The sequence below is a fragment of the Saccopteryx leptura genome, chromosome 2 (assembly GCF_036850995.1).
Source record: "Saccopteryx leptura isolate mSacLep1 chromosome 2, mSacLep1_pri_phased_curated, whole genome shotgun sequence".
In the NCBI taxonomy this organism is placed as follows: domain Eukaryota; kingdom Metazoa; phylum Chordata; class Mammalia; order Chiroptera; family Emballonuridae; genus Saccopteryx; species Saccopteryx leptura.
Window position 1 is genome coordinate 22,841,184 of NC_089504.1, and position 20,558 is coordinate 22,861,741.

Sequence of the window (20,558 nt, forward strand, 5' to 3'; positions counted from 1 at the left end):
AGAACATCTCTATTCAGTATGGCAAGGTGTGTTCTAGGGTATGAATTCTAGGAAGTGAGAGTAATTGGTGGCCATCTTAGAGCCTGGCTACCACATTCACATATTCTAAGTACCCTAAAAGCAGTTTTGTTTTTTATTTAATTAATTTATTTATTTATTTTTAGAGAGGAGGGAGAGAGAGGAGAGAGAGACAGAGAGAGAGAAGGGGGGGAGGAGCAGGAAGCATCAACTCCCATGTGTGCCTTGACCAGGCAAGCCCAGGGTTTCGAACCTGCGACCTCAGCATTTCCAGGTCGACGCTTTATCCACTGCGCCACCACAGGTCAGGCCTGAAAGCAGTTTAAAATGTAGAACTCTGGACTATAATAGACAAGTGAAAACTATATACAAATAAATAATACAATTATTAATAAATAATAATACAAGAATAAACTCCACATACTCACAACTCTGAGCCTACTTTTGCCCATCCCTATATAGAAACATTTCCTTTCTCTTTATATACCTGTTCACATCTTTGCAAAAGATTTGATACAAAATTCCATTGTTTGAGGACATGTATGTGTCAAATCTCGAACATCCTTCATTGCAGTTCTAAATCATGATGTCTTCCTTGCCTGGCTTTATTCTCTTTGAAATGTGAGACACTCTGGAGATTTAATGATTGCAAATTAATCTTCATTTAAGAATTAGGACTAAGATATTTGGTTGACTGTTGTTTTCACAGACCTTCTTGTACAATGGATGATCTGAAGAACCTTTTCACAGAAGCTGGATGTTCAGTGAAAGCTTTTAAATTCTTTCAGTAAGTCCTTGCCTTTAAGAAATAACATTAACCTTATTTAATATAATACGCAGATTTTAAGATTGTTCAGTGGAGACTTCTAGGGTTGGGGAGAAGGTTTATAGGCAAAATTAACTCTATACACCTTTTATATTTCTTATACCATTTTCAGGAAAGATCGCAAAATGGCCCTTATTCAGTTGGCATCTGTGGAAGAAGCAATCCAGGCCCTCATTGAGCTTCATAACCATGACCTTGGAGAAAATCACCACCTCAGAGTTTCTTTCTCAAAATCCACAATCTGACTTTCTGTGAATTTTCTCCTAAGACTGGACCATAATTTCAGTAAAACGTTCAGACATAGACTGAAGCAGCTCAAGACCAATTCTGCCTCTTTTACAGAAATAATTTTTCCCGAGTTTGCTGTTTAAATATATTCAAAAAAATTAAGGGATGTTTTCCCCCCACCAATATGTGATCAAAGGTGTGGTTTTTTCCTTTTTACCATAGTTTCTATGAAAATAATCTTCAGGAAAAAATTTTTTTCAGTAATTTAATTCCCCATATTAAATTGGATTTCAAGAGGACAGACTTTTTTTAGTTTAGGTTTATATCAGACTCCTTTGTACTTTGAGAAACTTAAGCCAACTTTTAAAATTACTTGATATAAGTAATTTTTCAATTTCTTACAACCAAGTTTTAACTTTATGATTCAGAAAATGTTCACTTACAAGTTATATCAACTATATGGCACATATTGATAATTATATATAAACAAATTGGGTTGTATTGGAAGCAGATTTATAAGTGTCCATGTTTTCCTTCTATGGTTTGTTTTTATCAATATAAGACACTCCTTGAACATTGCATATCTTTAACTTTTTAAGACTCTTTGGAGAAATGAAGTGTCTCATCTGTCCCCAAGGAAATTAAGTGGAATCCAACCAGGATCAATTAAGCTGTCAGAATAATTAATAATTTTTTTAGGAAAAAATATCATGTTTTAAATTTCAACATGACACTTATTTGCTGAGTAATATAATATGATCTTAGAAAATTAAAATAATTCTACTTACAAACTACTTTTTTATAATTGTTTTCAGAAAAAAGTTTACAGTCTTAAGGAAAATATTCAGGTCTATCATATGGTTTGACAGATTTTTAAAAGTTATTTTTGGTAAGGTCTTCTTTTAGAAAAAAATTATAATCTCAAGGGTTTTTTGTACCACTATAATCTGTAATACTTATTCAGAATTACTGTGTATTTACTTAATTTCTTATTACGTGCCTTATTATGTGCTTATAATATGATAGGTTAGAGTTTTATCTAAATATTTTGAAAGCTATATTGTGGGCTTGGTGAGTGTTTGTCTTTTCTTCCCCTGTTTTGGTAAGGATTTTAAAGTTATTCTTTTCATTGCTGTTTTAAGTGGTTTTCAATAAGTGATAGTTTTTCAACTTTATGGTGCTTTGGTGCAGAGATGATGTGGGGAAGGGTAAATGGTTTGGCGAATAACTCAGTGCACACCTGCAGGCCTCGTTGGAGCTATGAAATGCAATCTCAGTTTCTAGATCTTTTCTAATTTTTATCACTCATCAGAGTTTGTCTCAGGATGCTTGGTTTGTCTCAGTGCTCAAGCAAGAGCTTGCTTTTGTTCTGTTAACATAACTTCATTACTGAGTATGCACATATATGAGGTGTGACAGTGGGTTCCGTCCTATTCTCTGTCCCATTCTCTTTTTGGTTGAATGTGTGAGTACATTTTAATATTGCTTTAGTGATTGTATAATGTAAATTTGTTTCTTTTCCATGAGAAACTTTACTTTCGTTAATTACTGCACTGCTTGATCAGATTTTATAAAGCAGGATTTGTGAAATGGGATTTTTTTGTCCACCACTTACACTTTGCAGATTCTCAGAGTGCTCATCTCACCTTTAAAATGAATATCTCAGTCTCTTTGCTATATTCCAGCCATTACTTTGAACACAGAAAGTTTTCTACAGAAGGTATTTTACAAAACATGGGAGACGACAGAAGATAGTATAGGTTGTTAAAAAGTGGAATTCACCCAAACTGAGCAACAGAAAGTTGGTAGAAGAGGAAGGACACTAACTTGAGACTGTTTGGGTGGATCAGTTTAGCATTGGCTGAATAGATAGGTATAATCATTTATCAAGTTAGTTTTTGTTTTCAACTTGTGAGTTATATTTTTAGTGAAACACTGAGTAAGGGGGAAGGGAAGAAAAAAATTTGAGAAGTCTCCCAAAATTTGCTTTTTTTTCCTTCCATACAGGCACTATTAAAATTTTCAGTGGCATGTTAAATTGTATTGTTTCATTTGCTTTTGAGTTAAGAATTACTGTGTAATTTAAAGTCATGATTTTCATAATATTCATTGTGTTAAGTGTAGCAAAAGTGTAGCAAGCAGAGATCATAATGGTGTTGAATGTAATTTTGAAGTAGGACATGGCCTTTAAATCTGAGAGAGAACATTTTAATCCTTTTCAGGGATTTGTGTATGTGTGTGTGTGTGTGTGTGTGTGTGTATAATGTGTGTATATATATACACACACACTTTTCTGATATTGTACATACATATACACATTGCATACCTTTTAATTTATATTGACAGAAAATTAAATCAAGATTTGAAAAAGTGAGATATTCTTATTTAAAATAGTTTGTTTGAAACCATTGATTTGTGTCTAAAATTAGTTGTAGCACGATGTTGTCCATACTGGGCTATTTGCTGTTTGAATTCTAGAAGTCTACCATATTTGTGTTGGCATAGTATCTGTAAAAGATTAGAAAATATCAGGGTAGTGAAAAATTTAGATCTTTGTATTTTTGTTTTGGGCATGCATTTATTAGATAACTTCTAAGCCATGTTTTTGCTGTTGAGCTGACGTAGTATTCTATTTTTAAGCTTATTTACTTTATTTTAAGGAGTATTGTCTTACCACTTTTGGAAGTGTCTTCACTTTTACACAGAGTAAATATATTCAGGACTTTAAAAAAAATAGCAGTACATGTTTAACAGTAGCAGTTTATGCCAAAAATGTTTGGGGTTTTTTTTCTCGAGATTTAAATAACTTGCAGAGCAGTAATATATGTTTTGTGTGAGGTACAAATATAAAAATGACCCAGGATATTAATTGATAACTGAAGAACATCAGAATTTTACCCAGTAGCTCCTCCAGAATGCCATAATTTCTTTCAAACTAAATATTGTGATCACTTATTTATAGTAATAATGTTTCTGGGTTGTTTGTTTGTTTTTAAAGATGCAGATCTCACCATTTTTAGAAACACCTTTTTTTCTGGCTGCCTAATTCCTACAGGAGCAGAGCTGTGCCCTCTGGTTCTACTTACGATGATCATAGGTTCTGCCTCAGCTGGTTAAAAGTAATTCTCATGGATGTCTCTGCTCAGTTTTATGTTCACTTTCCAAAGCTTTCATGTTTTTAGGCAGGAAAGTTTATATATACATTGAATATGTCACATGTAATTCCTCTTCTGTTTCCACTAAATATTTTTGGACAAAAGATGACAAGCTCAAAAGTATGTGCCCTCCCCCCAAATGTGAGTCACTTAAAAAACCCAAAGTTTGCCAAACTATTAGCCTATCTCTTCGAAAACCTAATGTGTACTGCTATTTTTAAAAGCAAAACGACAGCGTTAAAGCATTTTCTTAGCCTTTCCTCTGTCTTGATCTTTTAACAAGAATAAAACTGCCAGACTTAAAATATTCTACTATTGTGCTAAAAGAAACACAATTCAGATTGCACAAAACTTTTTCTTTAATGAAAATAGAACTCAGCTGTCTTTTAAAAGACCCGTGTTGTTATCTACAAGACTATTTATAGTCTTTTTTCAGAGCATATTCTAAGTTAGTTGTGAATTGTTTTAAAAAATAGAAAATTACTAACATATTACTTTGGGGGTTTTCTAGGGGGAGAAAAACAAAACAGGACCAAAGTTTATGTGCCTTCTTCAGTAGTCTTTAATTGACCTTTTCTTCCTGTTTGAAACCAAGGTAGTAACAGTATTCTGGTTTTCAGGAAATATATACTATATAGTTTTAAAAGAATGTTATCCCACAGACTATTCATACAAGCGAAGAATTGTAACTGTGTAAAGGAAGTCTCAGTGACACTTTGGCCTTTATCGCATAATATTCATTATATAGCATTGTGTAGGTCCAGGAACAGAGCTGCTCCAAATCTTTGTAGTAGTCACCTTAGTTTTTGTAACCTGAGGCATATGTTCCAGAGAACAGGGATTTTGTCTGGTCCAGTGACCTTGGTGATAATAGTCATAATTGAAAGCTGCTTATGGCAAGCTGAATTCAGCACTGTAAACATAGTTTTCGTCTTGTGTTATTTTCAATTCTTGAATCTATGTAATAGTTGTAATAACAAATATTTAAATAGCTATTTTTGATGTCATACTCTGCCCTTTTCCCCCTTACCATCCAGATATTTTAAAAAATCATCTCACATCCAGAAAGTACTAATTGTATTGATTGCTGACCAAGCAAAGTCTTGCATCCAGATGTCACCTCATTGCTCTGACCAAAGACTGACTTCTGGTTTTAACTCCTCTCTACTAAGCATTTTTTCCCAAGCTCCTTTCTGAAAGAAGACCCAGAGCAAAGCGGCCTTTACTTTCTGTTTCCTATTGGTGAATAGACTACTTAGAGAAAATGGGAATTTAAATGTGAACAGAATGGGCTAGGATGACAAGGGTTTGAAGGGCATTTTCAGTACTGTATTTAAGAAAAAAAATAGCACAGCTAGGAGCTTCTGACATTGTCTCGTGTTTTACATGGTCTGTTCATAAGATTCCCTTTTTCAGTTTATAAGAATGTTCATCTAACAGAAGAAAATGCTGTAAATATTTGTAACAACTTTTTTTTTTAAACCAGGCCAAAAAGGAAAAAAAAATGGGTTTTGGGAACAAGTTAACATAAAAAGCGGTTTTATATAAAACACCAATTGTCTTGTATATTTTGATAAGCAGCAGTACCAGCTTCATTTGTAACACAGTTTGTGGCATTGGAAAAAAAGGATTCTGTGATTGTTTAAGTGAATTATGTTATTGATATAAATGCAAACAAGATAAAAAATATTAAAAAACATATTTTCTAAATGCGTAGTGCATGGTTAATTCAAGTCTCTGTACACAACAGTATATTTCTTTTCATTCAGTTTGTATATTTGCCGACTATTACTTGGTATCTCTAATCTCTTTTCCTAACAAGTATAGCATTGTAGCATGCCTTTTAATAAATGTCATGACATCTGTACGCTCTTAAATTTTTTCCTGTGTTCTTGTCTGTACTTTGGGTTTCCCCTTGTCTTACCTGTAATTCTAATGATGTCTTATTTTCTTTTTATTTTTCATAGCCATCCATCTAAACTTTCACAGTTAGAGAATAGTAAGCACATATTTATACAACTTTAAAAAAAAACTTAAGGCTACTAACCACTTTTTTTTAATTGAAGATCCATTTCCATATGGAAGCGCAAACTGCTTTTCTAACTGTCCTGTAATGCAGCTTTTCCTGTGGCACTCCACTTCAGTACAGGCACACTTGTGTGAGTTCTCTCCGTGCATCTGTCACACACACTTGATGTATGTGCAACGCCAAACAAGAATCGGTACACTTTCTAGTCTAGTTCCGTTTTTGGCTTCCCTGTGGGATTAGTAACCATAAATTTTGAGACAGGAGGTGTAAGATCTCAAGCCAAGTTTGTGTCCTGTTTAATAAAAGGGTAATACAGTTACCAGCTGCCTATATATTTCTTTTCCTTAAATCAGTGTTTTATTTCTGGATTCTTTAAAGAATCACTGAATTGTAGGAGTCTAAACAGTAATTTATTTTCATCTTTTACTCTAGGAACTTTGGGAGAAGGAATTTATTTTTAATGGACTTAAAAATTAAGTAAACACTACTGATTTTTGCTGGCTCATCTGTAAAATGTATTATCTTCATAAATGTAACTAGGTGATTTGTTTTTTGTTTTTTAAGCATAAGAGACATTTTTGTCAGGAAAAGATAAAATAAGTCTATGGCCAAGTAAGGTTTTTATCAGCAGAGTGCTTATGACCATCATGAAGAATCTTACATCTGTTGAGTATAAATGGATCTAAAAGATCACCTAGTTCAGCTTTCACTGTTTAAAGGTAAACGGCACAGAGAAGGAAATGACCTGCCCAACGGCGCATGTCAGCTAATGGCAGAGCGTGGACTGGAAACCAGGTCTCGACGTTATCCACTGCTCTCCGTTGCACCCAGGTGTTGTGGTCTTGTCCTGCCAAGAGCAGTGAGGGTTATGATCTCGAAGGTCTGTAGGTGGAATTGGGATGCTTATACTTTCCAAAACCAATTTAAAGACATTGCATATGTGGTGGGGGTATTTCTACCTACATCTGAAATTTTTAAATTAATCTCAAGTTGTAAATCTGAGGAAATTAACTCTTAAAAAGATGTAATTACTATTTGTCTTTGTTTTCTAGGGCTGATGTATTCCAGACTGAGTAGTTTAAATCACAGGAGTTTATTTTTTAACAGTTCATAGACTAGAAGTCCAAAATCAAGGTATCCACAGGGTTCATTTCTTCTGAGGCCTTGTTCCTTGGCTTCTAGGTGGCCATCTTCTCCCTGTGCCTTCATGTGGTCTTTCCTCTGTTTGTGCTTGTGTCCTCATCTTTTTATAAGGTACACCAGTCATTGGATTAGGGTCCACCCATCTAACCTCCTTTATCATAATTACCTTTTTAAAGGCCCTACCCCCAAATATAGTCACATTCTGAGATACTGGGGTTTAGGACCTCCAATAAGAATTTTAGGGGGCATAATTCAGCCCATAACACTGCTTAATAAAAATTATTCATTTAGCTCACAAAGTACTGATTGTACCAGCAATTGAGCTGGTTGCTGGGTAGATACTGAGAGTTGAGACTATGTTGACTTCTTTTAGAAATACATAATAGGCCCTGGCCGATTGGCTCAGTGGTAGAGTGTCGGCCTGGCGTGCAAGGGGTCCCGGGTTCGATTCCCAGCCAGGGCACACAGGAGAAGCGCCCATCTGCTCCACCCCTCCCCCTCTCCTTCCTCTCTGTCTCTCTCTTCCCCTCCCGCAGCAAGGCTCCACTGGAGCAAAGATGGCCCGGGCGCTGGGGATGGCTCCTTGGCCTCTGCCCCAGGCGCTAGAGTGGCTCTGGTCGCGGCAGAGCGACGCCCCGGAGGGGCAGAGCATCGCCCCCTGGTGGGCGTGCCGGGTGGGTCCCGGTTGGGCGCATGCGGGAGTCTGACTGTCTCTCCGTTTCCAGCTTCGGAAAAATACAAAAAACAAAAAAATACATAATAATAGTGGCAATGTCAGCCTAAATACATAATCAAATAGTCTTGAACTCTTGCTTTTGAAAGGAAGCCCCCAAAGTATATCATGAAGCCTGTAGGCAATTCTAATCAGAATACATATGGCTAAAGCTATCATACTGCTAATTATAATGTAGGAACATTATCTACTGTACAGAGCAATGATCATTTTTAAGATATATGCCATAACTTGAACAGTTACAGGAGTAGTCAGGATACCATCAAACACGCTGTGCCCGATTTCCCAATTTTTAATGCTCAACATTTGTTGATATTTGAGTTGGGGTGCCAGGTTAGGAATAGTCTGAAGTGTTAAATGTACTCTACAATTGTGTGATTATTCCTACATTAATGATTTTATTCTGTTGTCTTATTTCAACTTCTAAAGGGAATTTGTCACCATGTTTGTATAAAACAATTTATGCTGAACTGATAAAGTTCCAATAACAATTTTGTTGGAACTACTGCATTCATAAACTATTAGGTTTGGATGTACAACTCCCACCTTATAAAGTATAATTAACCAGGAAAAGTTAATGATACTAATGTCTCATGAAGATTTGTCTATTTTATTCCTATGTTCTAAGGATATAGACAGGGTAATGGGAAAAATTCAATTGTTCTGTTGGAGTAAATTGTCCTCATATTAAGTATATTATGCCCAAAGTTATGGAATTAATTATCTGCTAAGTCCTTGATCCTGTAGAATACAGATGTCAGATTCTGACCTGTTAAGCAATTGTCTTTAACCCGGTGGTTCTCAAACTTTCTGAAGTCGAGGCACATTTAAAATCCTACAAATAATTTTAGGCACACTATATACAAATTTCTGAGAAATATGTTATAATAAGTCAAATATTAAAGAAAAAATATATAAAGTCCAAGCATGCTTTTATGCTAATTAAACAATATAAATACAACAATTAAATTTATCTGACATTAAAAACATTTTTGTTACATTTTTTGAGTTACGCTTTTTAGAATTCATAAAAAGGGTTAAAATAAAAAAAGACAAAAAGTTACCTTTTTTTTTTTTTTTTTAATTTTTTATTTATTCATTTTAGAGAGGAGAGGGAAAGACAGAGAGAGAGAGAGAGAAAGGGGGAGGAGCTGGAAGCATCAACTCCTATATGTGCCTTGACCAGGCAAGCCCAGGGTTTCGAACCGGCGACCTCAGCATTTCCAGGTCGACACTTTATCCACTGCGCCACCACAGGTCAGGCAAAAAAAGTTATCTTTTTATATATATAAATACATTCTTAGTAAGATTTAGTAAATTCGGCAGGTCCCGGTGCAATTGTGTTAAGTTTTTTCATTCTTGTGTTTATGAGAAACATGGGCCTGATGTGTCCTAGTGATTTCTTCAATGTTTGGGCATATATTTGAAAGGCAAACTCTCATTTCCTCATCAATACATTGAAGAATTCCTCTCTTTTTACTCTTAATTGTGTTGAGTGCAGAAAACCCTCACCATACATATCATCTTAACTTGACACCAAACAAAGGATAGAAGAAACTTGCCTCCAGTCTTTCTGGGGAACATGGGGGGTAGTGTAAACAATCCAGCACCACAGCTTAACAGCCTTTTGCAACCTAATCAGGCAAGTGAGGTGGGGGGTTGGGCAGACTGTCAGTTTACAGTCAATTCCCCACACCTCTGTTCCCCAAAAATCTAAACTCCAAAAACCCTGTTGGTTTTCTGATTCCCAACAGGCACATATTTCTCTGGAATACCATAGAGTGCACACTTTGAGAACCACTGCTTTAACCAAATAAAAGCCCATATTAGTTATATTAATGTTAGACTAAGTATACTTTCAGGCAGCATGTGCGCTAACAGAGATAAAGAGATTTTGTTGTGATAACATATGGTGGAATACTTTTTGAGTTATGCAGGTGAACACAATAAAGCTACATAGAAGACTCACAAATGTGATGTTGAACAAAGGAAGCCATACACAAAAAACATAATGCATAATTCTGTTCACATCAGATTTAAAAACAGGATAGTGGTTATCTTGGGGAAGGACATAAGTGAGGGTATGAAGAGAGGTTTCTAGTGTGTGGTTCATATTTTATTTCTTAACCTTTGTATTGGTTACCTAGGAGTGTTTATTTTCTGATAATTCAGTGAGCTTGTACACTTAGCATTTGTGCATTTATCTGTGTGTTGAAGTTCATGTAAAAGTATTTTGAGAACTAATTGAGCAAGGTACTATAATCCACTCTCCTTGCTTCTTAAATTAGCTGATTACTCTAACCCTTAAGTCCTTTTTATAAAGTACTCAAGATCTATGAACTTAGTTTCACTGTGAAACTCTTCCCACGAGTGTATGTAGTATTACATTTCTCTAACCACAGCTTATCTGTAGAAGAAAATGTTTCCGTGACCAAAAAAATACATTTTCAAGCAAATGCTGCATTTTTCAACAGTTTTATACCCAACTATGCCACGAACCAATGCAACTTGTAATTGTGCAGGTCTTGAGTAGGAACAGTGCAGGATTAGGAAATAAACAGAAAAAGAATGGGATCGGGAGGCCTCCTGTAGGCTGATAGCATACAAGAACGGCAAAAATCCCCTGCCAGCTTTATTATATAGTGCAGAGAACAAAGCCATTTGTAAAACAAGGAAGTTTCTGATACAAAGTCACATATCTAAGGTATAAACGGGAATCCTCTTAAAAGTGTACCACCCAGCCTGACCTGTGGTGGGGCAGTGGATAAAGCGTCTGCCTGGAATGCTGAGGTCGCTGGTTCAAAATTCCAGGCTTGCCCAGTCAAAGCACATATGGGATTTGTTTAATTACCATAAAAGCACACTTGGACTTTATGTTTTTTCTTTAATATTTGACTTAATTATTATAACATTTCTCAGAAATTTGTATAAAGTGCACCTACAATTATTTGTAGGATTTTAAATACGCACCGACTTCAAAAAGTTTGGGAACCACTGCCCTAGGCTGTAAGGACTTTGTTAGCTTACAGCCTGTCTCCCACACAACTGAATTCAAAGATTTTATTAATACAGTCAGCGCTTGAACAACACAGGAATTGTGCAGATCCCCTTATGTGTGGATTCTCGGATTCAACCAACCGCAGATTGGAAACAGTATTTTTTATGTGTGGTTGGGAATCCATGGATACAGAAAACCAACTATGCATCATTGTGCTATGCCCTTTCATTTATATAAGGGACTTGAGCATCCCTGGTTTTGGTATCTGCCAGGGGTCCTGGGACCAATCACCCTGGATACCAAGGGATGACTGTAGGTAAGTTTTTGGGGAGTCAAAAGCTCTGGTTTTTTGCTTTTTCAGTTTTTCTTGATTTGAGCAAGAGAGGAAGGAAGTGAGAGAGACAGGAACATCAACCTATTCCCTTATGTGCTCTGACCGGGGATCAAACCAGCAACCTCTGCACTTCAGCACAGTGCTCAGCCAACTGAGCTATCCAGCCAGGGCATACATATACTCTGGGTTTTGACTGTGAGGGGGTTGGTGCTTCTAACCCCTGCATTGTTCAATGGTCAAATGTACGTATTTGCTTTTGCAGCTATAAACCTGATCTGGTGGGCTATTTGATGTCTGACTCATTATATTTTTTCATCAAGAAATACCAGAAAGCCTGACCAGGCGATGGCTCAGTGGATGGAGCATCAGACTGGGATGCGGAAGACCCAGGTTCGAGACCCCAAGGTTGCCAGTTTGAGTGCAGGCTCATCTGGCTTGAGCAAAAAGCTCACCAGCTTGAACCCAAGGTCGCTGGCTTGAGCAAGGGGTTATTCAGTCTGCTGAAGGCCCACAGTCAAGGCACATATGAGAAAGCAATCAATGAACAACTAAGGTCGCAATGCGCAACGAAAAACTAATGATTGATGCTTCTCATCTCTCCGTTCCTGTCTGTCTATCCCTCACTCTGACTCTCTCTCTGTAAAAAAATATAAATAAATAAATAAATAAATAAAATAAAAATAAAAAAATAATAAGAAATACCAGAAAGACCTACCTAGCTCTCTAGAGCAGGGGTCCTCAAACTACGGCCCGCGGGCCGCATGCGGCCCCCTGAGGCCATTTATCCTGCCCCTACCGCACTTCCAGAAGGGGTACCTCTTTCATTGGTGGTCAGTGAGAGGAGCATAGTTCCCATTGAAATACTGGTCAGTTTGTTGATTTAAATTTACTTGTTCTTTATTTTAAATATTGTATTTGTTCCCGTTTTGTTTTTTTACTTTAAAATAAGATGTGCAGTGTGCATAGGGATTTGTTCATAGTTTTTTTTTTATAGTCCAGCCCTCCAAGGGTCTGAGGGACAGTGAACCGGCCCCCTGTGTAAAAAGTTTGGGGACCCCTGCTTTAGAGCATCCTAAGAGGAGGCTTGAAACAAAAGGCTGAATGAAGCTTCTTATCATTAAGATTCCTAAATATATACTAATTAGCGTAGAAGGATGAATCTCTGTGTACCCAACACCCAGCTGCAACGAGGGGCCGATCTTGTTTCATCTATTCTTCCTTAAATCACAGTCATATTATTTCACCTACAAACATTTCAGTATATCTAAGTTCATACGCTGCAATTGTTGATAAAGTGTTTTCATATATAGCTTTCTTTGCCATCCTTCTTTCCCCTCACAACTTGTTGAGGAAACGAGTTCTTTGTAAAAATTCCCAAGATTGGATTTCGCTGATCATGTCTCCATGGTGTTATTTCTTTAAATGTCTCCCCACCTCGAATGTTCTGTAAATTGTGAGCTGCTGCTTTCCTTACCTCTTTCCTGCCTCCCTGGTTTCTCATTTCTTTTAGATACTTTCTCTTTCCCCCTTTGTCTCTAAAATCAGTAAATGGCAAAAATAAAACCTTGAAGCTTTTTTTCTGGCCAAGACAATATCAGGAAGGAAGAATTTCCCCCCAAAGTTACACGGAGGAAATTTGGGTCTACCCCCGACATGGGGAAAGCTAGCCTAATTTATCCTGCAGCTGGACTCAATGAGGTTGGAAGTCGTTTTTCTTGGAAACCAATTTCAAAATCTGTCCTTTGAGCATCATCAAGATAAGAAAAGGAAATGATATATTAATATCAACTTGAAGAATCTAGAAATGGATTTTTGTTATAAATGCTTAAAGAAGCAAAGGTTGGTATATGAGCCTTTGTATTTCTTTTTTTTTTTTCCTAATTCAAGTTAATGGAGTAACATTGGTTAATAGGATCATAGAGATTTCAAGTGTACATTTCTATGATACATGATCTGTATATTGCATTGAGCCTTTATATTTCAGCTTCACTGTCCTTGGGACAATTTTATATTCCAAACAAAACAAGCTCAATTGCAAGTTAGCCCTTTTTGAAAAGGTTTTAAAAGTTCATCTCTCCCCTAGGTAGGGTAGAAGTTTCTAAATTTAGGCAAGTGAATATTTCTTTGACCACCCACGAACTTCAGTATGGAACTGAGGAAATTTGTACAAATTTGGCATCAGCATTCACATATTCACAAAAAAAAATAGGAAAGAAGGAAAAGACAGTTTTTTACCCGGCCCCTAATGGACTTGACAGCCTGCAGTCCTGCAGTCTGCTCTACGGGATTTTCCCACCAGCCATTTAAACATGCTCAAGTCTGTCCAGTCTTAAAACGGAGAATAAACCCCCCAATGTTTCTTTGCCGGCCTTTCTATTTCTTATCTTCCCCATTCACAGCCAAACTGCCCAGTAGCAGTGTCTCTGCTGCTTCATCTTCCTACACTCATCAAAGCCATGTCTTTATTGCCACGTCATAACTCAAAATCAGAACATGCTTTCAAATAAAAGCCTGCCCTCCCCTTAAAACAAAGGACACTTGCTTTGTGTTTGCAGTAGGAAGTGTATAGCACAGATGGTCCCAAATGTGTTATACAATTAACACCCTTTGGCAAATGTGTGCTGAGCACCACGTGGGTGGGACCTCTTGTTCTGAACACTATTTTCCACACGCCTAGCAGCCTAGCACGTCACACTTGTATCTCTGTATTTTGTACTAGGGACATTCGTTTTTAAAATAAATATTTTCTGTTTCCCCCCATTCTGAGATTCTGAGAGGCGCCCTCCTCACCCTTCAGTTGAGAATTACTGATCAAGAGTAAAGATTTAAGGAAGTGATAATTCCTTCTTTCTTCTAAGTAAACAGTGGACCCAGACTTTCTGCACCAGGGCAAGACATCCAGGGGAAGAATAGACGATTAGAATGCAAACAGCCTTGCTTGCCATTAGGGCCTGTGAATGCCAGGCGACCTTTTCTCTCATTGTCATGTTTCTCTTTTAATTCGTGACTAAGAATGAATATCATCACCCACCATCTCTTGCTCTTCTAATTACCAGCCACTGTATAAATCACACAGCTACATGTAATTGAATTTCCGATGATGGCAGACCTATTGAAAGGGAGGTGATCCTTTAAGGAAGGGCAGAGATAAAACCTGGAGAGGTGACATCCTCGGTGAGACTAAGGCAAATTTGGATCGGAACTTGGGAAATTACTGGCTGTTCATTCACTCGGCACTCCCTAAAGTACTTATTATGTGAGTTCCTGTGGTCACAAAGTCAAAAAAGACAAGGCTCCGGTGCCCTGGTTGGGGAGAGAAAAATAACTGAATGAGTATGATAAAGCATCGTAAGAGAGGAGTTTATATAAACACCAGAAGCACAATGGAAGGGGAAGGAGTCAGATGAAGTGTAGGCAGGGTCTTGGATGATGTAGTCGAGAGAATCTAGGTCAGGCATGGCCAACATATGGCCCGTGGGCCGGATGAGTTTATGCAGCGCGCAATTAAATTTTTAATATTCTCCACTACTTTAGGCCCTGGCTGGTTGGCTCAGCGGTAGAGCGTCGGCCTGGCGTGCGGGGGACCCCGGTTCGATTCCCGGCCAGGGCATATAAGAGAGGCGCCCATTTGCTTCTCCACCCCCCCCTTCCTCTTTGTCTCTCTCTTCCCCTCCCGCAGCCGAGGCTCCATTGGAGCAAAGATGGCCCGGGCGCTGGGGATGGCTCCTTGGCCTCTGCCCCAGGTGCTAGAGTGGCTCTGGTCGCGGCAGGGCGATGCCCCGGAGGGGCAGAGCATCACCCCTGGTGGGCAGAGCGTCGCCCCTGGTGGGCAGAGCGTCGCCCCTGGTGGGCCTGCCGGGTGGATCCCAGTCGGGCGCATGCAGGAGTCTGTCTGACTGTCTCTCCCCGTTTCCAGCTTCAGAAAAATACAAAAAAAAAAAAAATTCTCCACTACTTTAAAATCTCAGCTACTCAGACGCGGAAGCATCTTTGATTATTGGAAATTGAGATATTTAAGAAGATAGTAATACGTGGAAAAGAATTCCGCGTGTGACTAATCTAGGGTTAACTTATAATAATTGATCAAATGGATTCACGATACTTCTTTATTTTTTTTAATTCCATTATAAAGATTTACAACTTTTGTACTCATCTGTATTCAATATGAACTGTTTGACGTTTAGCGGCAATGTGAAACCCCCATTCTTTTAGGTGGAGTTTGCCAGTGCACACCCAAAGTCAAACAATTCGTTATTTTTGTGGTCAAGTGTGCTGAATCAAGTGGCATTGTAGCATAGACAATAGCTGCAGTTGATAACTGAAAACGTGTCCAGGCTGTTTGTAAAACAAAATAATTGTTTTATTTGTGATATAACCCCTTCAAGCTCATTCTTTTAATTAAATATTGTTTTGATTGCGATACAGTTTGGATATTTATATGGTATGTAATTATATTTTTATTAAAAATAAATTTTTATTAAAATATATTTTTATTAAAATATTGTATATTAAAACTTTTTCACTCACATTTATTCATAAACAAATTACATAATAAAATTTTGTTTACTTAATGAATCGTTTTTGTATTGAACATTTTTAAATTTTAATATTTTGTCTGGCTCGTAAAAAAAGTTTTCTTTCTAATCTGGCCCGGGGGCAAAAACTGTTGGCCATGCCTGGTCTGGGTGATGCCATGGTAACAGATAAACCCTAAAATACAGTATTCACAGCTTCCCACAAGAAATAACAGTTCATGTCTACGAGCGGGGCAACTGTCTGCCATTTTTTTGCTATATCATCTAAAACACATGGCCTCCAACGTCTCCTCAGCGGGGAAAGAGCAGTGTTTTTTAAATGTCCCTGTTATTAAATGCCTTGTCTGAGATGTGACACAGGGGACATATTATGCAATATAATTGCATGATTGCTTACACTGGAACGGCATTTGTTGTTTATCTAAAATTTAAATTTAATAGGGCATTCTGTATTTTTATTTGCCAAATCTAGCAATATTTAAAGCTTATCTGACATTTTGTGAATAGTTGCCACTCCAACAGCAGAGACGGATGAGCCCTGGCATTTTGAGCTGCACAGACAGCAATGGCTCTTACTGGCATGTCGCTTCTGCGGGGCGGACTCAGCAGAGAAGACCACAGCTGTTGGAGGAAATGCAGGGCTGCTGGTGTGGCCAGGAAAGCTGTCTCTGCGCTGATAGTCCCTGGGAGCTCTTCCCAAAGTCATAGCCTCCCACACACCTGGCCTGGACGTTCACATGGATTTCTAGCATCAAACTGGTCCTGCCAGCCAATTACAAAAGAGGAGAGGAGCCTTCCAGGCACTGTGTCTACCCAGATGTCCCCGTGGCCACCCAACCTGAAGCAGGGCATGGGGTGAGGCATGTTATTGTTCTGGGACTGTGCCCTCCATACAAACTGCCATCGGAGGCACAGGGGGCCATCTCTCAAACCCTCAAAATGGCAGAACACTGGCACATTTTAGAACACACCCTGGCAGGCTTGTCCCTATATTTGCAGAGCTTAGGACAAGAGTAAACCTACCTCATATAAAAAAATACACATTCCTGAATACAAAATGGAAAAAATGGAAAGATATGTGGAAAGGTCTGACATTTACATGGCTGAAAGATGACCAAATTTATTTTATTTTATTATTTAAATTTATTCATTTTAGAGAGGAGAAAGAGGAGTGAGAGGAGAGAGGAAGAGAGAAAGAAAGAGGGGAGGAGCAGGAAGCATCAACTCCCATATGTGCCGTGATCAGACAAGGTCAGGGTTTTGAACCGGAGACCTCAGCGTTCCAGGTCAACGCTTTATCCACTGCGCCACCACAGGTCAGGCAAGATGACCAAATTTAATTATTATGCACATATCTGAGTGTTCTGCTGAGAAGTCAGTGATGTTTGGATGAGTAACAAAGATGAATAATTTATAAGATTTATATATGTATTCCATAACATTTGGGTTTTGTATTCACTTTAGCAAAATTGTGTTGATGTTAAAGATTTTCACATCATTTGTATTCTTTTGGCAGTAATTATCCAAAGCAGAGGTTGGCAAACTTTTTCTGTGAAGAACCAGAGAGTAAAAATTTTAGGTTTTGTGGGCCATATGGTTTCTGTGAAAATTACTCAACTCTGCCACTGTAACATGAAAGCAGCCATAGACAATGTGTAAATGTTGAGCAGCATAGTTCTGTTCTAATAAAACTTTAGTTATAAAACAAAAACAGGTGGGTGGCCAGATTTAATCACAAAGGATTATAAGTAAAATGTAATTGTGTTTACAGGGCACAGAATTTGAACATATTTTATCAAACATAGTAAATCAAAAAATAAATTTAATTTTTTTTTTTTTTTTGTATTTTTCTGAAGCTAGAAACGGGGAGAGACAGTCAGACAGACTCCCACATGTGCCCGACCGGGATCCACCCGGCACGCCCACCAGGGGGCGACGCTCTGCCCACCAGGGGGCGATGTTCTGCCCCTCCGGGGCGTCGCTCTGTTGCGACCAGAGCCACTCTAGCGCCTGGGGCAGAGGCCGAGGAGCCATCCCCAGCGCCTGGGCCATCTTTGCTCCAATGGAGCCTTGGCTGCGGGAGGGGAAGAGAGAGACAGAGAGGAAGGAGAGGGGGAGGGGTGGAGAAGCAGATGGGCACCTCTCCTGTGTGCCCTGGCCGGAAATCGAACCCGGGACTTCTGCACGCCAGGCCGACGCTCTACCACTGAGCCAACCGGCCAGGGCCAAATTTAATTATTTAAATACATTTTCAAGGTGTCATCTAAAATATTTGAAACCCCCAGCCTGACCAGGCGGTGGCGCAGTGGATAGAGCGTCGGACTGGGATGAGGAGAACCCAGGTTCAAGACCCCGAGGATGCCAGCTTGAGTGCGGGCTCATCTGGTTTGAGCAAAGCTCCCCAGCTTGGACCCAAGGTTGCTGGCTAGAGCAAGGGATTACTCGGTCTGCTGAAGGCCCACAGTCAAGGCACATATGAGAAAGCAATCAATGAAGAACTAAGGTGTCACAACGAAAAACTGATGATTGATGCTTCTCATCTTTCTTCGTTCCTGTCTGTCTGTCCCTATCTATCCCTCTCTGTCCCTGTAAAAAAAGAAAAAAATTGAAACCCTCTGGTACAAATTTTTTAAACTTTAAATTTTTTTAAAGGTTTTATTTATTTATTTTAGAGAGGAGAGAGAGAAAGGAGAGGAGCAGGAAGCATCAACTCCCACATGTGCTTTGATCAGGCAATCCCAGGGTTTCGAGCCAGTCACCTCAGCGTTCCAGGTTGACACTTTATCCACTGTGCCACCACAGGTCAGGCCTCTGTTAAAATTAAGAGTAAAGTGGAAGCCCCGGCCGGTTGGCTCAGTGGTAGAGCGTCGGCCTGGCGTGCAGAAGTCCCAGGTTCGATTCCCGGCCAGGGCACACAGGAGAAGCGCCCATCTGCTTCTCCACCCCTCCCCCTCTCCTTCCTCTCTGTCTCTCTCTTCCCCTCCCGCTGGCGAGGCTCCATTGGAGCGGGGATGGCCCGGGCGCTGGGGATGGTTCCTTGGCCTCTGCCCCAGGCGCTAGAGTGGCTCTGGTCGCGACGGAGCGACGCCCCAGAGGAGCAGAGCATCGCCCCCCGGTGGGCAGAGCTTCGCCCCTGGTGGGCATGCCGGGTGGATCCTGGTCGGGCGCATGCGGGAGTCTGTCTGACTGTCTCTCCCCATTTCCAGCTTCAGAAAAATACAAAAAAAAAAAAAGGAAGAGTAAAGTGGCCCTGGCTGGTTGACTCAGTGGTAGAACATTGACCTGGCACACCAAAGTCCCAGGTTCAATTCCTGGTTAGGACTCACAGAGAAATGACCATCTGCTTCTCCACCCCATCCCCACCCCCTCCTCCTTCTCTCTCTCTTCCTCTCCTGCAACTATGGCTCCAATGGTTTGAGCAAGTTGGCCCCGGGTCCTGAAGATGGCTGCATGGTCTCACCTCAACCAAGGCATTAAAATGGCTTGGTTGTAGAGCAACGAAGCAGGAGCCCCAGATAGGCAGAACATCACCCTGTAGGGGTTTGCTGGGTGGATCCCAGTCAGGGCGCATGCGGGAGTCTGTCTCTCTGCCTCTCCGCCTTTCACTTAATATTAAAAAATAATAATAGCCCTGGCCGGTTGGCTCAGCGGTAGAGCGTCGGCCTAGCGTGCGGAGGACCCGGGTTCGATTCCCGGCCAGGGCACATAGGAGAAGCGCCCATTTGCTTCTCCACCCCTCCGCCGCGCCTTCCTCTCTGTCTCTCTCTTCCCCTCCCGCAGCCAAGGCTCCATTGGAGCAAAGATGGCCCGGGCGCTGGGGATGGCTCTGTGGCCTCTGCCCCAGGCGCTAGAGTGGCTCTGGTCGCAACATGGCGACGCCCAGGAGGGTCGCAACATGGCGACGCCCAGGATGGGCAGAGCATCGCCCCCTGGTGGACAGAGCATCGCCCCTGGTGGGCGTGCCGGGTGGATCCTGGTCGGGCGCATGCGGGAGTCTGTCTGACTGTCTCTCCCTGTTTCCAGCTTCAGAAAAATGCAAAAAAATAAATAAATAAATAAAAATAATAATAATAATAATAAGAGTAAAGTACAAATTATGATTAGTTAATATTAACATTTTAAGCCAAAAGCATTTCAACAAAGCTTTTAATTGTGTAAAGGTCTGATTAAATCTTATTAAATACTTGTATACAAATAAATCTATTTACAGTTCTAGCCTTTAATATTCATGTTACTGCCAGCATAAAGAACTGGTATTATGCTTCATCTGTATTAGATCTAGACCCATGCATTCACAAATTTAAGTCGTGTTAATTATTACTATTGTCAATGTTCCTCAGCTGTCACGAGCAATTGTTGCAAAAACTGTCCACAAATTTGTGAGTCCTCTAGAGAGCCATGAATTAGATAGAACAGAACATGGGCACTCGACACTACTGTGAAATGTACTTCATGCAAAAATCTGCTACATTCACAGAGAAGGGATTTAACAAAAATCAATTAATCCATCCTCTCTCTTTCATCTGTGCTTTCACTTCTCAGTCCTCCCTACATTCTGA

At 39.6% G+C, this 20,558-nt stretch overlaps 1 protein-coding gene across 6 annotated transcripts in view; it reads left to right on the plus strand.

The window, feature by feature from the left end:
* The window catches only part of PTBP3 (polypyrimidine tract binding protein 3), a 104,828-nt gene extending 98,724 nt beyond the window's left edge, over positions 1-6,104 (plus strand). For all 6 annotated transcript variants that reach the window (XM_066367446.1, XM_066367447.1, XM_066367448.1 and 3 more), the window contains 2 exons: positions 728-805; positions 957-6,104. In XM_066367446.1, the coding sequence (XP_066223543.1) occupies positions 728-805; positions 957-1,089 (211 nt within the window). In that variant the 3' untranslated portion in view covers positions 1,090-6,104. The remainder of the gene's footprint in view (positions 1-727; positions 806-956) is intronic.
* The last annotated feature ends 14,454 nt before the right edge of the window (positions 6,105-20,558 follow it).